At 39.3% G+C, this 16,295-nt stretch overlaps 2 protein-coding genes across 2 annotated transcripts in view; both read left to right on the forward strand.

Annotated features, from left to right (window-relative positions):
• LOC128504748 (lysophosphatidylcholine acyltransferase 1-like) overlaps window positions 1-8,183 on the forward strand; it is a 32,974-nt gene extending 24,791 nt beyond the window's left edge. Inside the window, exons 3-14 of the mRNA XM_053474937.1 lie at window positions 610-824; window positions 1,387-1,499; window positions 1,603-1,663; window positions 2,257-2,315; window positions 3,758-3,792; window positions 4,497-4,551; window positions 4,916-4,998; window positions 5,303-5,428; window positions 5,923-6,076; window positions 6,816-6,914; window positions 7,112-7,253; window positions 7,770-8,183. Of these exons, the coding sequence (XP_053330912.1) occupies window positions 610-824; window positions 1,387-1,499; window positions 1,603-1,663; window positions 2,257-2,315; window positions 3,758-3,792; window positions 4,497-4,551; window positions 4,916-4,998; window positions 5,303-5,428; window positions 5,923-6,076; window positions 6,816-6,914; window positions 7,112-7,253; window positions 7,770-7,948 (1,321 nt within the window). The 3' untranslated portion in view covers window positions 7,949-8,183. The remainder of the gene's footprint in view (window positions 1-609; window positions 825-1,386; window positions 1,500-1,602; window positions 1,664-2,256; window positions 2,316-3,757; window positions 3,793-4,496; window positions 4,552-4,915; window positions 4,999-5,302; window positions 5,429-5,922; window positions 6,077-6,815; window positions 6,915-7,111; window positions 7,254-7,769) is intronic.
• Window positions 8,184-13,325: 5,142 nt separating this feature from the next.
• LOC128505218 (SLAM family member 7-like) lies at window positions 13,326-15,508 on the forward strand. The gene is made up of 3 exons (XM_053475524.1): window positions 13,326-13,431; window positions 14,129-14,446; window positions 15,043-15,508. The coding sequence occupies exons 1-3, from the start codon at window positions 13,383-13,385 to the stop codon at window positions 15,444-15,446; spliced, it is 771 nt and encodes a 256-aa protein (XP_053331499.1). The 5' UTR covers window positions 13,326-13,382; the 3' UTR covers window positions 15,447-15,508.
• Window positions 15,509-16,295: the final 787 nt, after the last annotated feature.

Below are 16,295 nucleotides of genomic sequence, written 5' to 3' on the forward strand. Positions count from 1 at the left end.
AGAGCACCCCGAAGCTCTTGTTAATAACTTTTGGGTGCATCCTATCGGGTGCCATGAATTTCTCTGGCTTTACTTTGGATGGTTTAAGCGTGCTGTGGCACGGGAGGTGATTTTTTTTTCCTGTTTTTGTAGTTAATTCTGTAATAAGTCAGTGTTGATCAGAGAGAAAGTAACTTGGCATCTATTTCCTAAATACTGAGCTTTAGCCACACTCGGTATTTCACATCTGTGCTCCGCGTGAGTGTTCATGTTCCCGGTAGATGCCTCATTTAAAATTGGCAGGGTTCTTGTTCCGGAGGGTACCTGCCGAGTTCAGCTGCTGACGCCCAGGATATGGACCCTGTCCACCTTGATAAATGCCAAGTTAATCGCATTCGTGGGCTTTCACGTTATCATCCCTTCGGGGTAACTGACACAGGCTGCGGGTTATGGTTCTCAATATAACTAAACATATTCATAACAACTGTATATGTACACGCGCATGCACACGCGCACACGCTATCCTTTGGGGTCACTTAGAAATGCCATTATTTTTTTAAATAAATAGAAAGTCGCGTATTGCTCAATCTCCTCATACCAAAGGTTTTTATTAGTATGGCTTCATTGCAGGTTTTTGGACATAGCGCTGAAAGCAATTATGAGGACGATGTGGTTCGCCGGGGGATTTCACTGGGTAACCGTAAAGGGCCGACAGGCTTTGCCAGCAGAAGCTCCGATCCTGACCTTGGCGCCGCACTCCTCGTATTTTGATGCCATTCCAGTTACTATGACGATGGCCTCCATTGTCATGAAAGCAGAAAGCAAAGACATTCCTGTGTGGGGAAGTAAGTCAAAAAACATGAAACTAGCTCTCCAAAGGTTCCGATATCGGCGTATAAACGGAAAGAATATGTGCGTCTAAAAATAAAATAACATTATGGTAACGGCACCTTGCATAAAACTAAATACGCAGCGAACAAAAAGCTTTTGTTGCGCTTTCTCTTTGCTGCTGACTGTCGACTGCCTGCCTATAGCCGATACGTGGAAAAGAGGCTAGAACCGAAAACCAACGTATTTTTTTTGTAATGACATCATATACTATTGCATTATTATTTTGAAATCTGAGAATTGACTTTTGTGGCTGTTATAACCGCAGCTTAGATGTCAATGTCCAAATCTATATTATCTTTAGCTTGTATGCATTATGGGGAGAAATGCACGGTTTGGCAGGAGCATCTGCTAGGCTTCCTGATGCCGCGTAGGCAATAATTGGGGGATTGACGAGAATGACGTACCAGCAATATCTAGAGTTGCTTTCTAGGCAGCATTTTACTGCTCGGAGGGTAGCGACCATACAGTGAGCGTTTTGCAATAACATTTAATCATCACTTTTATCTCTCTCCGTAGCGTTAATCAATTACATTCGGCCGGTATTTGTATCCCGCTCAGACCAGGACTCTCGAAAGAAGACTGTAGAGGAGATCCGGAGACGCGCTCACTCCAATGGCACGTGGCCACAGGTGAGCTAAAGAAACTCACGCAAACCGATCTAACAACGGAATAATGTAATAATAATAAAATAATCCCACTGATTGTTATGTTTTATTCATTCGTTCGTTCCAGGTAATGATTTTCCCAGAAGGAACGTGTACCAACAGATCGTGTCTCATTACCTTCAAGCCTGGTATGAACTTATTGATAGCATTCGAATGTGCGCGGCTGGATGTGCCGTGTTGATGATGCCAGTTTTTTTTTCCCCCTAAACCGAATACACAACAGCACGATGCGGCGCATGCCAATAATTGCATCTGTTGTTATTGTGGAGTAATTGTGTGTTTTGGACTCCGAATGTTCCCTTAAGTGTTGCTGATATTTACTCTGCATTATAACATTATTTACTTACTGTTCGGACGGGATGAACAGTCCATTAGGGCCCTTGTTTGCACATATGGATGTCCTTTGAAAGAGTTTTGTATCTTTCCGTACCCTTTTGAGCGACGGGCTGTATTCACCTGTCTGGGCAGGCAGGACGTGCGTAATTCTATTGCGATATAAAAATGGCGCTGGTACAATAAGTAAAACTCCTGTTCTTTGGGTAAAAAATACCTGGGCGTTAGTGGCTCTGCGTGTAGGGTGATGGAAAAGAACTCTAGACGAGTCTAAAAGATGTCAGATGTCACAGTAACGATGAAATGATTGTTACGTCACGCCAGTAAGAAGCGTGTAACTTATCGGTTGTTCCGGCTTACAATGTTGCCGTTTGAAATGTCTTTCCAGGAGCATTCATTCCCGGTGTGCCCGTGCAGCCCGTGGTTCTGCGATACCCCAACAAAACGGTACGAAATGGTCCTTTGCAAACTTTTCCAGCCTGACCCCAAGAGCCGAAAGAAACAACTAGCATCAGACCGATAATTATCATGGAACCCATCACGAGATATCGTATTAGTTTTACGAGCAACCGCTTTCTATAGCCGCATTGCGATAGTGTCGCAGAGCAATCGATGAGATTATAAATCCTATGGCAAATGGATCCATTAGCTTTCATAAGGCTTTCTAAGTCGAAAATGTAGCTGTTTGGTGTCGCAAACTAACTGTTTTAGTATAGATAGCGGTGTTATTGTAAGTAAGTGGAAGAACAGTAGCCATCACAAAATGCTTACTAAATCTATGAATTTGGTCAAACGCATCAGTAATATTAGTGTTCATAATAAGCCAAAACATCCAAACAAAAGGAAAACACAGTATAGGTAACAGGCATATTATAGTTACCCTATGGTAGAGACGGGCATACGCACATCTCTCCTTGTTCTGAGTGATTATGCGCGGGTGCCTTTTTATTCCCGGACTGCGCTGTAACTCATTCACGAAACGCCGTCTAGAACATATCCCACCAAAGCTCTGTCATCATTGACTCGGCCCCCTCTGGGCTGCCGGTATAGTATGAAGCTCTGTGAACGGAGAGATTCTGGGCACGCTTTCCATACGGAGTTCATATTAAAATTTGCCTAGGGTTGTAATGACTGTAAAACAGATTATTCAAATCCTTATTATATACCCGTTTACCTAATTTATCCGTTCGCCTTAGTCTGTGTATTCTAGTCTCGTCATTCCCCTCGAATATATGTATTGTAAGATGAATGAAATTATTTATTGTTATTTGCTTTGTTCTGAACTTTATTAATACAAAGCTGCTTACCAGCCTGATCCCTCCCGGGGTATATTATTTTAAGGCATAAATCCTTAATCTAAGACAACACCAAGGACCGATTTAAGGTCTCACATCAGGAATAACGGGCGACTAGAGCGTCTGAACGGGTCTGATCCGCTTTTCAGTGCGTCGTTCCCGTCTCCCTTGTTTCACACGCAGTAAAGGCAGCTCCTTGGTCAGCCGGTAAGATTTGTAGAGCTGTGTTCTTTTCACGTTACGTACACATCCTGAATGCTTTGTTTCCAGGATAGAACACATCCTTTAAAAGCCTCTTGTATTTACTTGGGTATTTCGACGGAGTGGCCGGTGTGCGCCGTTAAATTGAATGACCCTTAAGGATTACTCCTCGCGTTTAAAGTGGCCGACACGGTGTTGAAATAAAGGTTTTGGAACATTACGTCTTTTTTTTATTTTTATTTTTTTATCCTTTTTTATTTATTAGTATTTGTGAACAAGTAAGATTCAGTGATATTGCATTTTGTTATATGTTTGATCTTGCGTTGCGTTTGTTAACAAATAATGGTAATTATGGCGGAGGTGTGACCTTGTGGTTTTTCTTACCGTTCCTAGGACACGATAACCTGGACGTGGCAAGGCCCCGGAGCGTAAGTTTATTGCGTTAATAGTTTATTGCTGTAGAGTATAGCGATCGCCGGCGTAAGCGTAGTAAAGGCGTATTCGTGTTTTTAATAGCAGATGTAAAGCATTTATAATTCAGAAGTTGGCTTATGCTGATGGGATTCGTTCTCTGCTATCAATGGAACAACAATATGCAGGAGTAATAATTTCCTAAAGGTTTTCAGCATTTTTTTTGTGTATTTTTTTTGGGGCGGGGAAAGAGACTATTTGGCTGAAAGCCTCAAAAAATATATTTTTTTATATTTGGGAAATCACTCCTCATGCACCTCTAATAGAATTTTTGGTGGCCTGCTTTGGAAGCTTCCGAGGAGAACCGATTTGGCCGAGAACCTGAAACGGTCTCGACCCCGGATCTTATGTTTTTGCCAAAATATGACATTTTTTTCAAGCTCTCAAAAAGGCTTAATCACATAGTTTTAAGAAGCACTTTAAGTTTGTACATGCAAAGTACTCTCGTCCGGTGCTCCAGACGGGTCTCATAAGTACTTACCAAGTACTTTAGTAAGCATTCATGTATGGTGACGTTAACTGGCAATAACTTCTGGCCAAAGACTCTGTGTAGTCGTTATAGCCCTGAACAATGCATAACCTTATAAACATAAGCCCCAGATCTGTGACCGGTGCTATCAGACTGATCCGTCCTAATGTAATTTTGTACTGTGTGTCGTAGAATGAAAATACTTTGGCTTTCGTTGTGCCAGTTTCACAACTACGTGGAAATTGAGGTAAGATTTGACCATGTAGATTATTTATTTGACTGTAGAGTACTGCACCGAATGGATACGCTGGAAATGTTTCTTCTTTTAAGTTATGGAAGACGGTGAACGGTGTACTGTCGCTTATGGGGAATTAACCTGGACTTTCACTACATTTTACAATGTATAGATACCATATGCTGACGCAAGTACCTAGAACAGATAGGATGCTAGGAAGGCATTTTGCCGTTTATAGCGGAAATATCAGATTTCGGGTAACGGTTGGGTGAGGAAGCACCATATACTCAGAGTTTTGGTTATATTTGGTAACAATGTTGCACTGCCAACTCTATCGTTTTTTTTGTAAAGCATATATCTCTAATTTATGTTGCAGTTCCTTCCAATTTATACTCCATCAGAAGAAGAAAAACAGAACCCGGCTTTGTATGCACATAACGTGAGGCGTGTGATGGCCAAGTATGTACGCCGTAGCCGGCGCCGTCAGCTCTTACTGTTTGTAATGACCGCTCGGGGCTGCTGCTGTTTGATCAAACGGCGTCGCTGCATAAAGCTTTCCTCTGCCCGTGTTGGCTAATATTTAAAAAATGATGTGCGCATAATCTTATTTTTCTACAACTGTGTTTAATATGGAAATTTTTTTTTTAACGAAAGTAAAACATTCCAAGTTGGATTTTGGTACAAACTTTGTAAAGACAAATAAGAAATGTTTATCACCCCCCCCCCGGCTGATGAAGTTTTAACGTGAATGTTGCCGTTGCAGGGCGCTGGGGGTGTCTGTCACAGATTATTCTTTTGAAGACTGCCAGCTGGCTCTGGCCGAGGGTCAGCTTCGCCTTCCCTCCGATACCTCGCTCCTGGAGTTTGCAAGACTTGTTCGTAGTCTCGGGTGAGTCGAGTTTTGCTAATGAGCGATTTTTCTCAAACCCTACTTCTCTCTGCCAGCTTCTAACAAATTGGTTTGAAAATATTTATTACGTTATCTGAGTATTTTGAAAATGATAAGACATTATCTTAACTTGACTGTCCGTTCCTACGTGGCAGAAGCTTCTTTGCCATGGTTCTGGCGCCTGGAGAGTTCCAGATGCTTATATGTTAATAATATAGATATACATACCAGTGATACGTTAGCCTTTTAGTTTCTGAACTTAGTGAGCCACCCCTTATTGATTATGTTTTCAATAAATTGTAATAAACCTAGGCCGCTCTTGCAGACACCGGGTTCGTGAGAGATATGACTGTTTTGGCCATTGGTTGTTTAATGGTTTGCCAACAGGGGCATAATTGGAGCTTTATTTATTTATATTTTTTACTTTTATATCTCTGTTTTGAGTTGCTTACATACAAACCGTGTCGCTTTCAAATGCGTTGTCTCGTTGGCAGCCTAAAACCAGAGAAGCTTGGGAAGGAGCTGGACAAATTCTCTGAAAGTGCCTGGAAAAGAAAAGGGGAGAAAATCAACCTGAAGGAGTTTGCGGAATACTTGAGCGTCCCAGTTACAGATAAACTAGAGGACCTCTTTGCCTTATTCGATGAGGTACGCAAAGTAAATGGCTCGGCTTTCCTGATATAAGTGAACTAAATACTAAACACAATCTAATAAAAGCTACCACAACTTTATTAACTCCCTGAACGTAACTGTACTCTACACACAAAGAAAATATTAAAAGTGTTTGTTACTGAAAACTCACGACTATTAATGGTGAAAGTTTACACCAGAACTGCTCGTCTATTCACAGTACCGGGAATCTGTGTCGATAATAAGTCGGCAAACAGGATTTCCTTTACACAAGAATCAACAGCGTCCCCTTGTGGTCAAAATGCGCAATGGTTCCTTATAAACTGATCTTCGCCAAGTACTTGCTTCGTTTCGCATTTATATTTACTGCATGCGGGTGTTAAGATAAAATCGTGAAACTTGCTTTCAAAACAAAATAATTCTGTACATTATGTGTGATTATTCATGTTCAAATTTCTATTAAAACATATTAAACCATATTCCTCTTATGCAGTGAGCACATCATCATCAGACATTTATTAATTATTATTCTTTTCATATAGAATGTGCGCGTTTAATGTATCGGATGCTGTTAGGGGGCTAAATGAACGTAATTAAAGTTGTAGGATGTAAACCATCGGTAGGGAAATGATTTTAAGATGAATCCTGGGGGTGGCATTAGTCATATTTTGTATATTGGCTTTAATTAATGCAGAGTGATGATGTGGACTAGCAGTGTCTGTTTAGAGAAAGTTTATCTCTTTTATTTCTGTTACAGAATGACGAAGGCGCCATTGACTTACGAGAGTACGTCATCGCCCTGTCTGTGGTTTGTAGACCTTCTAAGACGTTAGAAACCATTCAGCTGGCGTTTAAGGCAAGTAGCATTCAGTATCTGTTACCGAGAGTTATCGGATTACACGCAAGTTACTATACTAGTATTACATTGATTGCTCGTTCACACATCATTCACCTTGCTAGCTTTTCGGTTATGATTTCAGATCAGCTTATAGATCATCTTTCATCACTGTATGCTTTGCCTCAAACTAACATTCTTACTCTTCTTGTGTAAAGATGTACGAGTCGGAAGGCAGTAAAACCATAGTCGAAGAGGACTTGGCTATAATCCTGAAGACCGCACTGGGAGTCTCAGAACTTAATGTGACGGATCTTTTCAGAGCTATAGATGAGGAGGATAAGGGTAAAATCACATATGGTAAGTGCAGAAATATTCATTTATGTTAAAAGAACTGTTTCAGGACCTTTTAGTATGGTCTGTTAGCATTTACAGTCATTAATCCAGGACTACTGTATGAAAGGTACATTTTAATGATGATTAAATTGGGAAACAGCCACCCAAAGGTTATCTTGCAGTGTATTAGAATTATTATTATTAAATACATTATTTTATCATTACTTGGAGAGACTTGCAAGAATTAAATAACTTAACCAAGTAAAATTTGCTTCATTCGTAATTTTTACCAGGAACATTTAATTGTAGTTCCGCACACAAACAGACACCGATAGGCAGCTGCCATGGTAACGGAAAAGACTTCTTGAAAGTTTATTTTGTTTGATTAATCTGTTCTATCTTCGTCCTTATTGACACTTAGTGTAGGGGGAAGCTCCATGATTATTCGGTGATCTTGTATTCAGGGCAATGATTGTGTTTTTAATTCTAAAGTTTTTTTGTTTTTTTGTTTTTTTTGTTGTTGTTTTTTTGTATTTTTAGATGACTTTAACAGGTTTGCAGAAATGAATCCGAACTTTGCAGCAGACTATCTCTATCCCGACCAGGCAGTTCCAGAAACCTGTTTGGACAGCCCTTCCTCCCCCAACGGCTTCTGCACAGATTTTACGCCCGAAGACATGGAGTCGCATAACTACCCTGCGCAAAAGAAACTGAACTAATTCTAGAACTTTGACTCTTCCTCTCCTGGCGAGGGGTTGGATGTGCATAGTACCTCCCGATAAGGCTCTGAGTGTAGCTGCTCCTTCCTCTTGCCTATATTTATCTTCGTGAAGGTTTTCGAGTTGTTTGTTTTTTTCTTCCAGCTCTCATTTTTCTTCTATAATTTTAAAGTGTTTGAAGATAATGAGCGCTCTTCACCTGTGTGCTGTGCAATAAATAACTCGACAAAGCAAACTCTACAACATCGACTGTGTGCTGTTCCTATCCCTTTCTCTAGATATATAGGCTTGGAGACAATAGAGGCCGCGTGATAACACCTGACGTTGGGTTGCATAGTCGACATCAAATTACTTGTCTGCTGTTCTTCTGAGTGGGGTATATTGTAATTCTGTTGATAACGTCGCTATGTTAAGATCCTTTCCTTGCTATATGTGTTTTGCGGTTGTTTATCTGCACCTTTGTATGGCACCTTGTGACTTCATATTGTCAGACTGTTGATGCGCTAAACCCAGGTTTTTTCTTGGCAAGAGACGAGCGCACAATTAACACTATTTTTATTTTTACGTGCTGTACGAAGTGTGCATGTAACAACGGAGAAGTAATGTGATGTTTAGTGCACTTTCGGTGAATCGTATTGTTTTACGCAGCAATTCTTTTTTTTTTTTGTTTTTTTTTCTTTGACTTCATTGATTTATTAATAAACGATTTAAATATCTTTGACCGAAAACCTAACTAACGTAGTATTAAAGAGCAGCTCTGAAAAATATTCCCGGTTTCTCCAGTTTCAAATGTTCTTGGATTCGCACTTTGCTTGGTAACTGCTTTGCAGGTCTTCCATTATCTGTTGTTTTTTTAGTTTTAGTTTTTTTTTCTTTTTTTGTAACTTTTTATTTTGTTATCTGTGAAATAAGGGGTATTTATCACCACATGTGCTGGAACAACAGAACTGCCGATCACATACGGACAGGAGATTTATTTAGAAATAGAGAAATAAATAAGGACTTTTGGCTTCGAGGATGTATGTAAGTAGTACTAAACGATTGTTAAATTAGAAAAAAAAAACACAAATGTTTGACTTTGGTTCCTAAATGATGGACAATGGCAGAAATAAGATGGTATATTTTGGTAACACTGATTTTAGGAAAAGTGTTTTTTTTTCTATTTTCTGGCTCAAACTCTGGCAGGTGATGTACTGAATGCTACTTGTCGGATGTGTTTCTCATTAGGATGTCAAGGAAGAAATGTTCAAAAGAATTCTCAGGTCGTTCGCATGTTTGGATAAAGTGCAATGCGTCCTATTTTTTTGGTTCTCATTGTTTCAAGGACTCTTTTCTACAGAGCCTCGCTTACTTCTTAAATGGTAAACGGTTTTGTCCCTAAAAGTATCATTTTTATCGATCAAAAGAAATGTAATTTTTATAATGAAGACTTCAATACATCAAACGAAAGGAAGAAAAAAAAAAAAAAAAGGTGTGGGGGTTGTAGATGAAGTCCATACCAAATAACACAGTGCTGCTCGCTATTTGAATCATTCCAGGGGGTTCAAGATTTTCCAAACTCAAGTTATTTCTAATCGGGGGAGCACATATTTCTTCTGCTTTAGATATAAACGTAAAAAAAAAAAAAGTCTCTGCATGATGGGTCCATTGATGTCTCGTTGACCCCAGGCAAACAGAACCTCAGTTGCCGATGGGCTATGGAAACGTAGTCCCGTGGCTGGAAAACCTGTCGTATCTGGCTACGTCTATGGATGAGTGACTAAGGACCCTGAAAGAGGCAGAAGGGGAAAAAAAATAGATGAAAAATAAAAATATATGCATTAGAAAAAGAAATTAAAGAAGGGAAATTCATTGTTCTATATTCGTAATAACCTTCTGATTTTAACTTGGACGTATGTCGTACGTTTCAGACTGGCATTCAAAGCGTTGTGTTAATTATTCAAGCGTGTATGTATGTACATGTGTGTGTATATATGTATGTATGTATATAATATATATAGATATACACACTCACCTGCAACTTAGATAAGTGAATTGTCTGTTACATCGTTTTATAAGAGGCGTCATAACCTATGATATGTTACCATGTTTTAGTATTCGGGTACTTTGCGTTTTTGTTCGCATTAATTTACACACTGTAGCTAAAATGCATTGAAAAAAAAAATAAAATGAATGCAACATTCACAATATTTTTGGCCCTTTTTTATTCTGTTCTCTAACCCTTTGTATTCTGGTTGTCCGATAACAAAAAGTGGTAAAATGAAGAAGAAAAAACCCAGTAAATATGGGATGTTATTATTTAAAATGAGACTTTTTTTTTCTACTTGAAACTTATAGATATGGTAACCCTGTGATCATGAGATGACCTGACCAACAACCAAAGGCCTCAGCTAGTCATTGCTTTTTCTTGGTTATCTTCTTCAGTAACAGAGTGCAAGAAGGGATTCAACGTTAACAAATACAAAGTTAAGCATTTTGGGAACAATGTATACAACGTATTAAGGAAAGCGATAAATGAATATAGTTTAGTGATAGCAGTGTGTAAGGCCATTCACCAAGTCCCTGTCATTGACTTATTGGAGAACTGGTGGAAAAGAAGCTGCTTTTATGATCGTCTCCTGGTCAGATAATGGACTAGGTGTCCACTGTAAATCACTTTATTCTGACATATATATATATATATATATATTAATAAGAAAATTCTTTATAATGTGACATTATTATAATGATTAATATGTACCTATCTTTAATTTTTGACAAATTTTAAAACAAGAACTATCTCCTTCCTGAAGTTCCTCTTTTTGCTTTATTACCTGGGCTACTAAGAAGTGAGAGTGAAGAAAATTGTTCGTATGTCAGGAGTGCCCGTCCGATCCCAACTCCTATTAATGTTTGCGAAACGCGTTAGGTGTGGGTTGTCTCTCCACATCCTGCTGTTCGCAAAATAATCCACGATAAATGTCTGCTTTTAGAGGAATATATTTTGTGAGCAGGGGAGTGCTTTGTTTGTTTTTTTTGGTTTTCATTTTGTTTTATAAATTTACACAATTAACATGTTCCAAGCTCACGCTTAGTCTTCGAACAATTTAAGAACAATCGGTAATCCTTGGTTGTATTGAAAATTACTCTTAAGAAAAAAAATTAAAGCACACTTAATACTAAAAGTTAGGCTGGCCCAGACCTGGTCCAAATAAAAAAAAAAAAACACATATCAAAAAAAAAATTATATATTGCAAATATATAAAATGACAAAACAATTGACAAGTGCCTTTTAAGCAAATGTTTACTTATTTATTTCATAAAAAGGCCTCCAATATTTAGTTAAGGCTCATATATTTAACCACCAATGTGGTTTTTAATTCACGTAATAAGAGGAGAGAGGTGAGAACAGGTTTGGGTAAAAATAGCTAAAACCCCCACATAGTTTTACTTTCTTTTAGTCTACCTAACCTGTTGTCTGCATTATTCATTCCTTCCACCCAACCGTTACAAACGTTCCACTTTAAATATATTTAAAACTTTTTTTCACCTTTCTTTTTACTCTTCGTTTCTCTTTTTGAAAACCGTAGATTTTATTTTTTTACTGTAGTATTTTAGCTAACAGCATTTTGAAGAAATTAAGTCATATTAATAAATGACTAATATACTTTATAATTTAGTGATTTTTCACACTGTTACATTTCTCCTTTTGCTCTTGAAGGGACACTCCAGCCATCATACGCACGTTAATGCGGCGAATTTTCGGAGAATGCCCCTTGCGCATGAGATGTTCTATGTAACACGTTGTTTTAAGTCCTGTAACAAGCGGATTTTACACACCACGGTGGCTTCCAAACAAGTCTTTGTACAAGTGAACCCTGGGAGCAGCCGTGTTAACGTCCTGTTCTCGGGATGCGCATGGTTATTCCTGCCCGATAAAATGATCTCTGTAAATTGCTGCGTGTTGATTGGTTCAGGCTGCCTTTGTCCAGGTGTGGGTGGAGTCAGTAGGGGACAAGCAGTTGACAAAAAGCCAGGTGTGTTTATGGGATTATTTAAAGTCACTAATCTAAAATCCTCTATTCCGTGCGATCAGATTTTTAACCTGTTCCCTTCAGACATAACATGAATTTTTTGTTTTAGTTTCTGGGAAACCTAAATATTTCCAATGTTTTGAACAGCGCTGGATACCGGGAGATCTCAGATTTTGACTCGGCGGAGCAGAACATCGTCGGAGACGCCAAAGCAAAACATGCACCTTGGATCTGTACATACCTGCGGGTCAACACATCATGATACACAGGTGTGGACCTACAACCCATAAGCACGCGATTGACACGGAACGAACGCAACGTGCAGCTGAACGTCTTAGGTCTTCAACACAACGGACAGAAGTGGAAACGTTACACAGGGTCTTAAATTCTTCCCTTTCAGTATCGCTTGGCTTAATGATGTACGTAGAGTGTGGGGCTGGGTGAAGAAGCCATTGCTTCCAACAGGTGGTTCGATAAGGAATGGAATATTCTTATTCCATTATTATTATTATTATATTGGACTACAGACTAGAACTTGAAGACATTCAGATGACTAATATACAGCTGCCTGAAGTCATATGGAAAAACAGAAAACCAAACACTTGAAATTCTGGATATGAATAAACAATTACCGGGAATTCCACCCTAAATGAGTTAAGCAATAATAAAAAGCCACTCTAGCTCCCCTTTCACACTGCTCATACGATCACAAGCTTCATGGAGCATTGATCTACACGCCGTATGAGACTCATATGTTTCAAAGCATCCAGAACAACATGACGCCAAATGTCCCCCGGTCGGCCGAGGTGCCATATGCCGGTTGTAGAATCTCCAGCAAGACAGCTCAATTTGCGTGATATCCTTAACCCGATTTACTCCCAACGTTCCTTACACAAGTTTATATCCAAGGATTCGGTTATCTACCCATAGTATATGTCGGGACTTGACTCTTACTATGACAGGTTGCTTACAAAAGAGAATAAAGTATTATGGGACCGCACTTGTAAATCCAAGGCAATATGGATCAAAGACTTCTCCTACTGTATCCTGGGGGCAGTACTCTTAAGCTCCTGTTCTCATGGTCTACATGGCTATTCCTCCCCGTTAAGTTATCTCTCTCTTATCGTTAAGTTGCTGACTGTTGGTGATTGGTTCAGGCAGGGTGGACGGAGGAGAAGGGAGAGAACATCAGGACATTGAGTTGATTTTTAGGTGTGCCACATGCTGCTGCTGATCTCAGCGTCCACAAGGTGGAAGTTAAGGTAGATCTAGCGAAAACTGTCACTCCGACAAAGGAAAACCACAAGAAATACTTTTAGTTTTGAGTTGTTATGCTAAAAGCTTCCCGTTTCTCATCGGATTTCGTGGCGGGGCTCGACTGATACAGGGGCAGTATTTTATTCCGTCATCTTGGCAGAGAGATGATTTATTTAAACAGCCCGATCGTCATGGTCCTGTGCCTTCAGATAGGTACGTATTTGGTGGGTTTTTTTTTACATTTCACGAGTAAAAATGGGTAGAAAAACAGATAAGAGCAACGTTGACAAGGGGGTTCTGTGTTTCAAAGGAGTGAAATGTTAGAAAAAGAAGTCATAATCTAAAGTAGAGCGTGGCAGATAAGTGGAACAGCCTCCCAGTAGAAGTGGTAGAGGGTAATACAGTGAGGGTATTAAACACGTATGGGATAGACATATGGCTCCTGAATGTAAGACGAGACCAGCGACTGGTGGAGTCTTTGCCGGGGGTAAAAACAGGCAGATTAGATGGGGCTGATCTGCTGGCAGGTTCTGTGTTACTCAATTCTATACATTTTAAGGGAGATGCTGGAACTCAGAGCTTGACTCGGGACCATAATCTTAATCACAGAAATCTCTTTTAGAACACGCTGACATCCTAAAACAGTAATCCAAAACTTTGCAGCTTGGGGAGGAATTGCAGGATAATGTAAAAAATGTTTCAATGAGTGTCTAAGTTCAAACTCAACTTTCAAAAAAAAAAAAATATATATATCAATTGTATGCTTTTGAATCAGAAGTGACTTGAACAAAAACGATGATCGAGGCAAATTTGAATTGATTAAATATTTGTTTTTATGTTTTTATTTATGCTTTTAGCTTTTGAAGGTGCTAATTAATGAATTTCTGTTTATTTAAATACATTTTGTTAGGCATGTTGTGTGCGGAATTGTGTGACGATTCTAGAAGTGTTTCTGGTGCAGAAGGAGGAGATGTGACTCTACCTATAAATAAAGAGGAATTTAAAGAGGTCTCTTGGGTTTTCGGAGGAAGACACATCGCAACTACCTACCATGATGGATCTATCAACATCAAATCCCTCTTTCTGTTTAAAACCAGACTGTACGGGATACGGAACGGTTCCTTAAACCTTACAAACGTAGGCAAAGGAGACAAAGGGACCTACACGGCGACTCTGTACATGCAAGATGGGACAGAGTTTGTCCAATGTTTCAGTCTTTCCATCTACAGTAAGTTCCTATTCCGTGGTTGTGTTTTCTCTACGTACGTGTATTAGATGGAGGGATCTACGGACATTCGGTTTCCCCCTGTATATTTTGTTATATCTCTTATAGTAACAGTCTTCTTAGAGTCTCACTTTTATTTCATAGTAAAAGCTGGAGGAAAAAAGTTTTGCCAAAATTCAAAAAGTTCCAATAAGTAGCAACTTATAAATAAAATTCTCATCTGAGTTAGTCCTGATGAATTTAAGAAACACGAAGTAGACTGAGTGTAGATATGGCAGAAGAACCTCACCTTGTGTGGTGCATGTTTTCTGGAGTCTTCTTTAGTTAGAAGGAGAAGCTTTAGTGTGTTGATGTTGTGGCCACAATGTCTTGGGCTCTGAAGTAGGGACCATTCTAGATCACATCCAAACTGTCGAGAGAAACATCCCAACGTTCTTCACCAGTTACTGTTTGGTTGTAGGTAGAAGTGAGGGTTTATGGTAGAAACTTCTGCAGACCTAGAAGAATGTTGTCCTACCGAGAAATTTAACAGATATTTAACACCATGTGGAACATCGTGACAGCACACAATTAAAAATGACTATTTTGATTTTATACAGAAAAATTGTTAGATACAGATATCCAGATCCATCATGTTACTGGAAAAAACGGCACGTGTTACGTCAGCTTGACGTGTACTGTTAAAGTACCAGGCGTGAACATTACATGGACCGATTCAAATGGCAGGACGGTCAGCGTCACAAACCAAACTCTTTATGATAAATACACAGATACTAACGTCAGCTACAACTGCGTGGCCAAAAATCCAGTAAGTGAAGTCTCCAGGACCGTTATTCCTTGGATGTTCTGCCAGAAAGGTAAATATGAGTATGAGTGGGCAAAACAAAATCTGATTTTCCGTAAATCTCCGTGCAGAAGGTCCTGCTCCACAGACTTTCATTATTCAGTGTCTGACTGGGTGATTAAGATTGAGTCATTCTATTGTTTCCCACAGGCAATATGATAAGGAGTCAGGATGTTTGTCAAGTAGATCGGGCTTAGAGTGAGAACTCATGCAAATAGTAATTAGTTACCTAAAAACACATTATGGGGGGGGGAATGAAGGTTCCATCTATTTCCCAGCCCTTCAAAGTCTAATTTCAGCTGGCCCTACCTCTCCGGCGACGTTCCCAAATATAGTAATGTGATGTCACTGTTATGTACCACTGATTACATCACAACCTCATTCTGTACAGACAGCAAGGTATCAGATGTTGGACGCCATCGCAGTGTAGCGATATATATACAGTAGAGATCTATATGCCAGAACAGGGCTGCATTTTCATGGCTTCTGGGACTGTACAAGTCAACGTGAATTCAAGTTTTTATGTCACTGCTTTATCTTTTATTTCAGACAGCAGAAGTAATCTGGAGGTGTATATTATATCTATTATACTACTGGCTCTGATAATCGTTTGTGTGGCTTTTCTGGTTTTCCATTGGAAAAAAATTACTGGGAAAGACCTTCCAACTACAACGTGAGTTCTGAAGCGATTGATACCTTCCGCGATCCATCGACATTACTAGTAATGCTGTTTCTAACGCTGTATTTAATTAGAGCAGTAGGTGGGAACTTATATGAAACTACTTTGGAGAAATGGCTTTATTTCCCCAACTGAGTGACTATTTTTGTTTCAGTTGCAGGAAAAACATCATCAGAAAATCACAAGAATCACAGCCTCTGGAAGGACATCATTGTGAAGCTGAACTTTCCAAGGCATGATTAACAAATCATTTAGCGATTCTACTAATGCATTAACATTTATAACATCATAACTATTAACTGTCCCTGGTCCACATCCATATAGTGACC

The sequence above is a fragment of the Spea bombifrons genome, chromosome 9 (genome assembly GCF_027358695.1).
Source record: "Spea bombifrons isolate aSpeBom1 chromosome 9, aSpeBom1.2.pri, whole genome shotgun sequence".
Lineage (NCBI taxonomy): Eukaryota > Metazoa > Chordata > Amphibia > Anura > Pelobatidae > Spea > Spea bombifrons.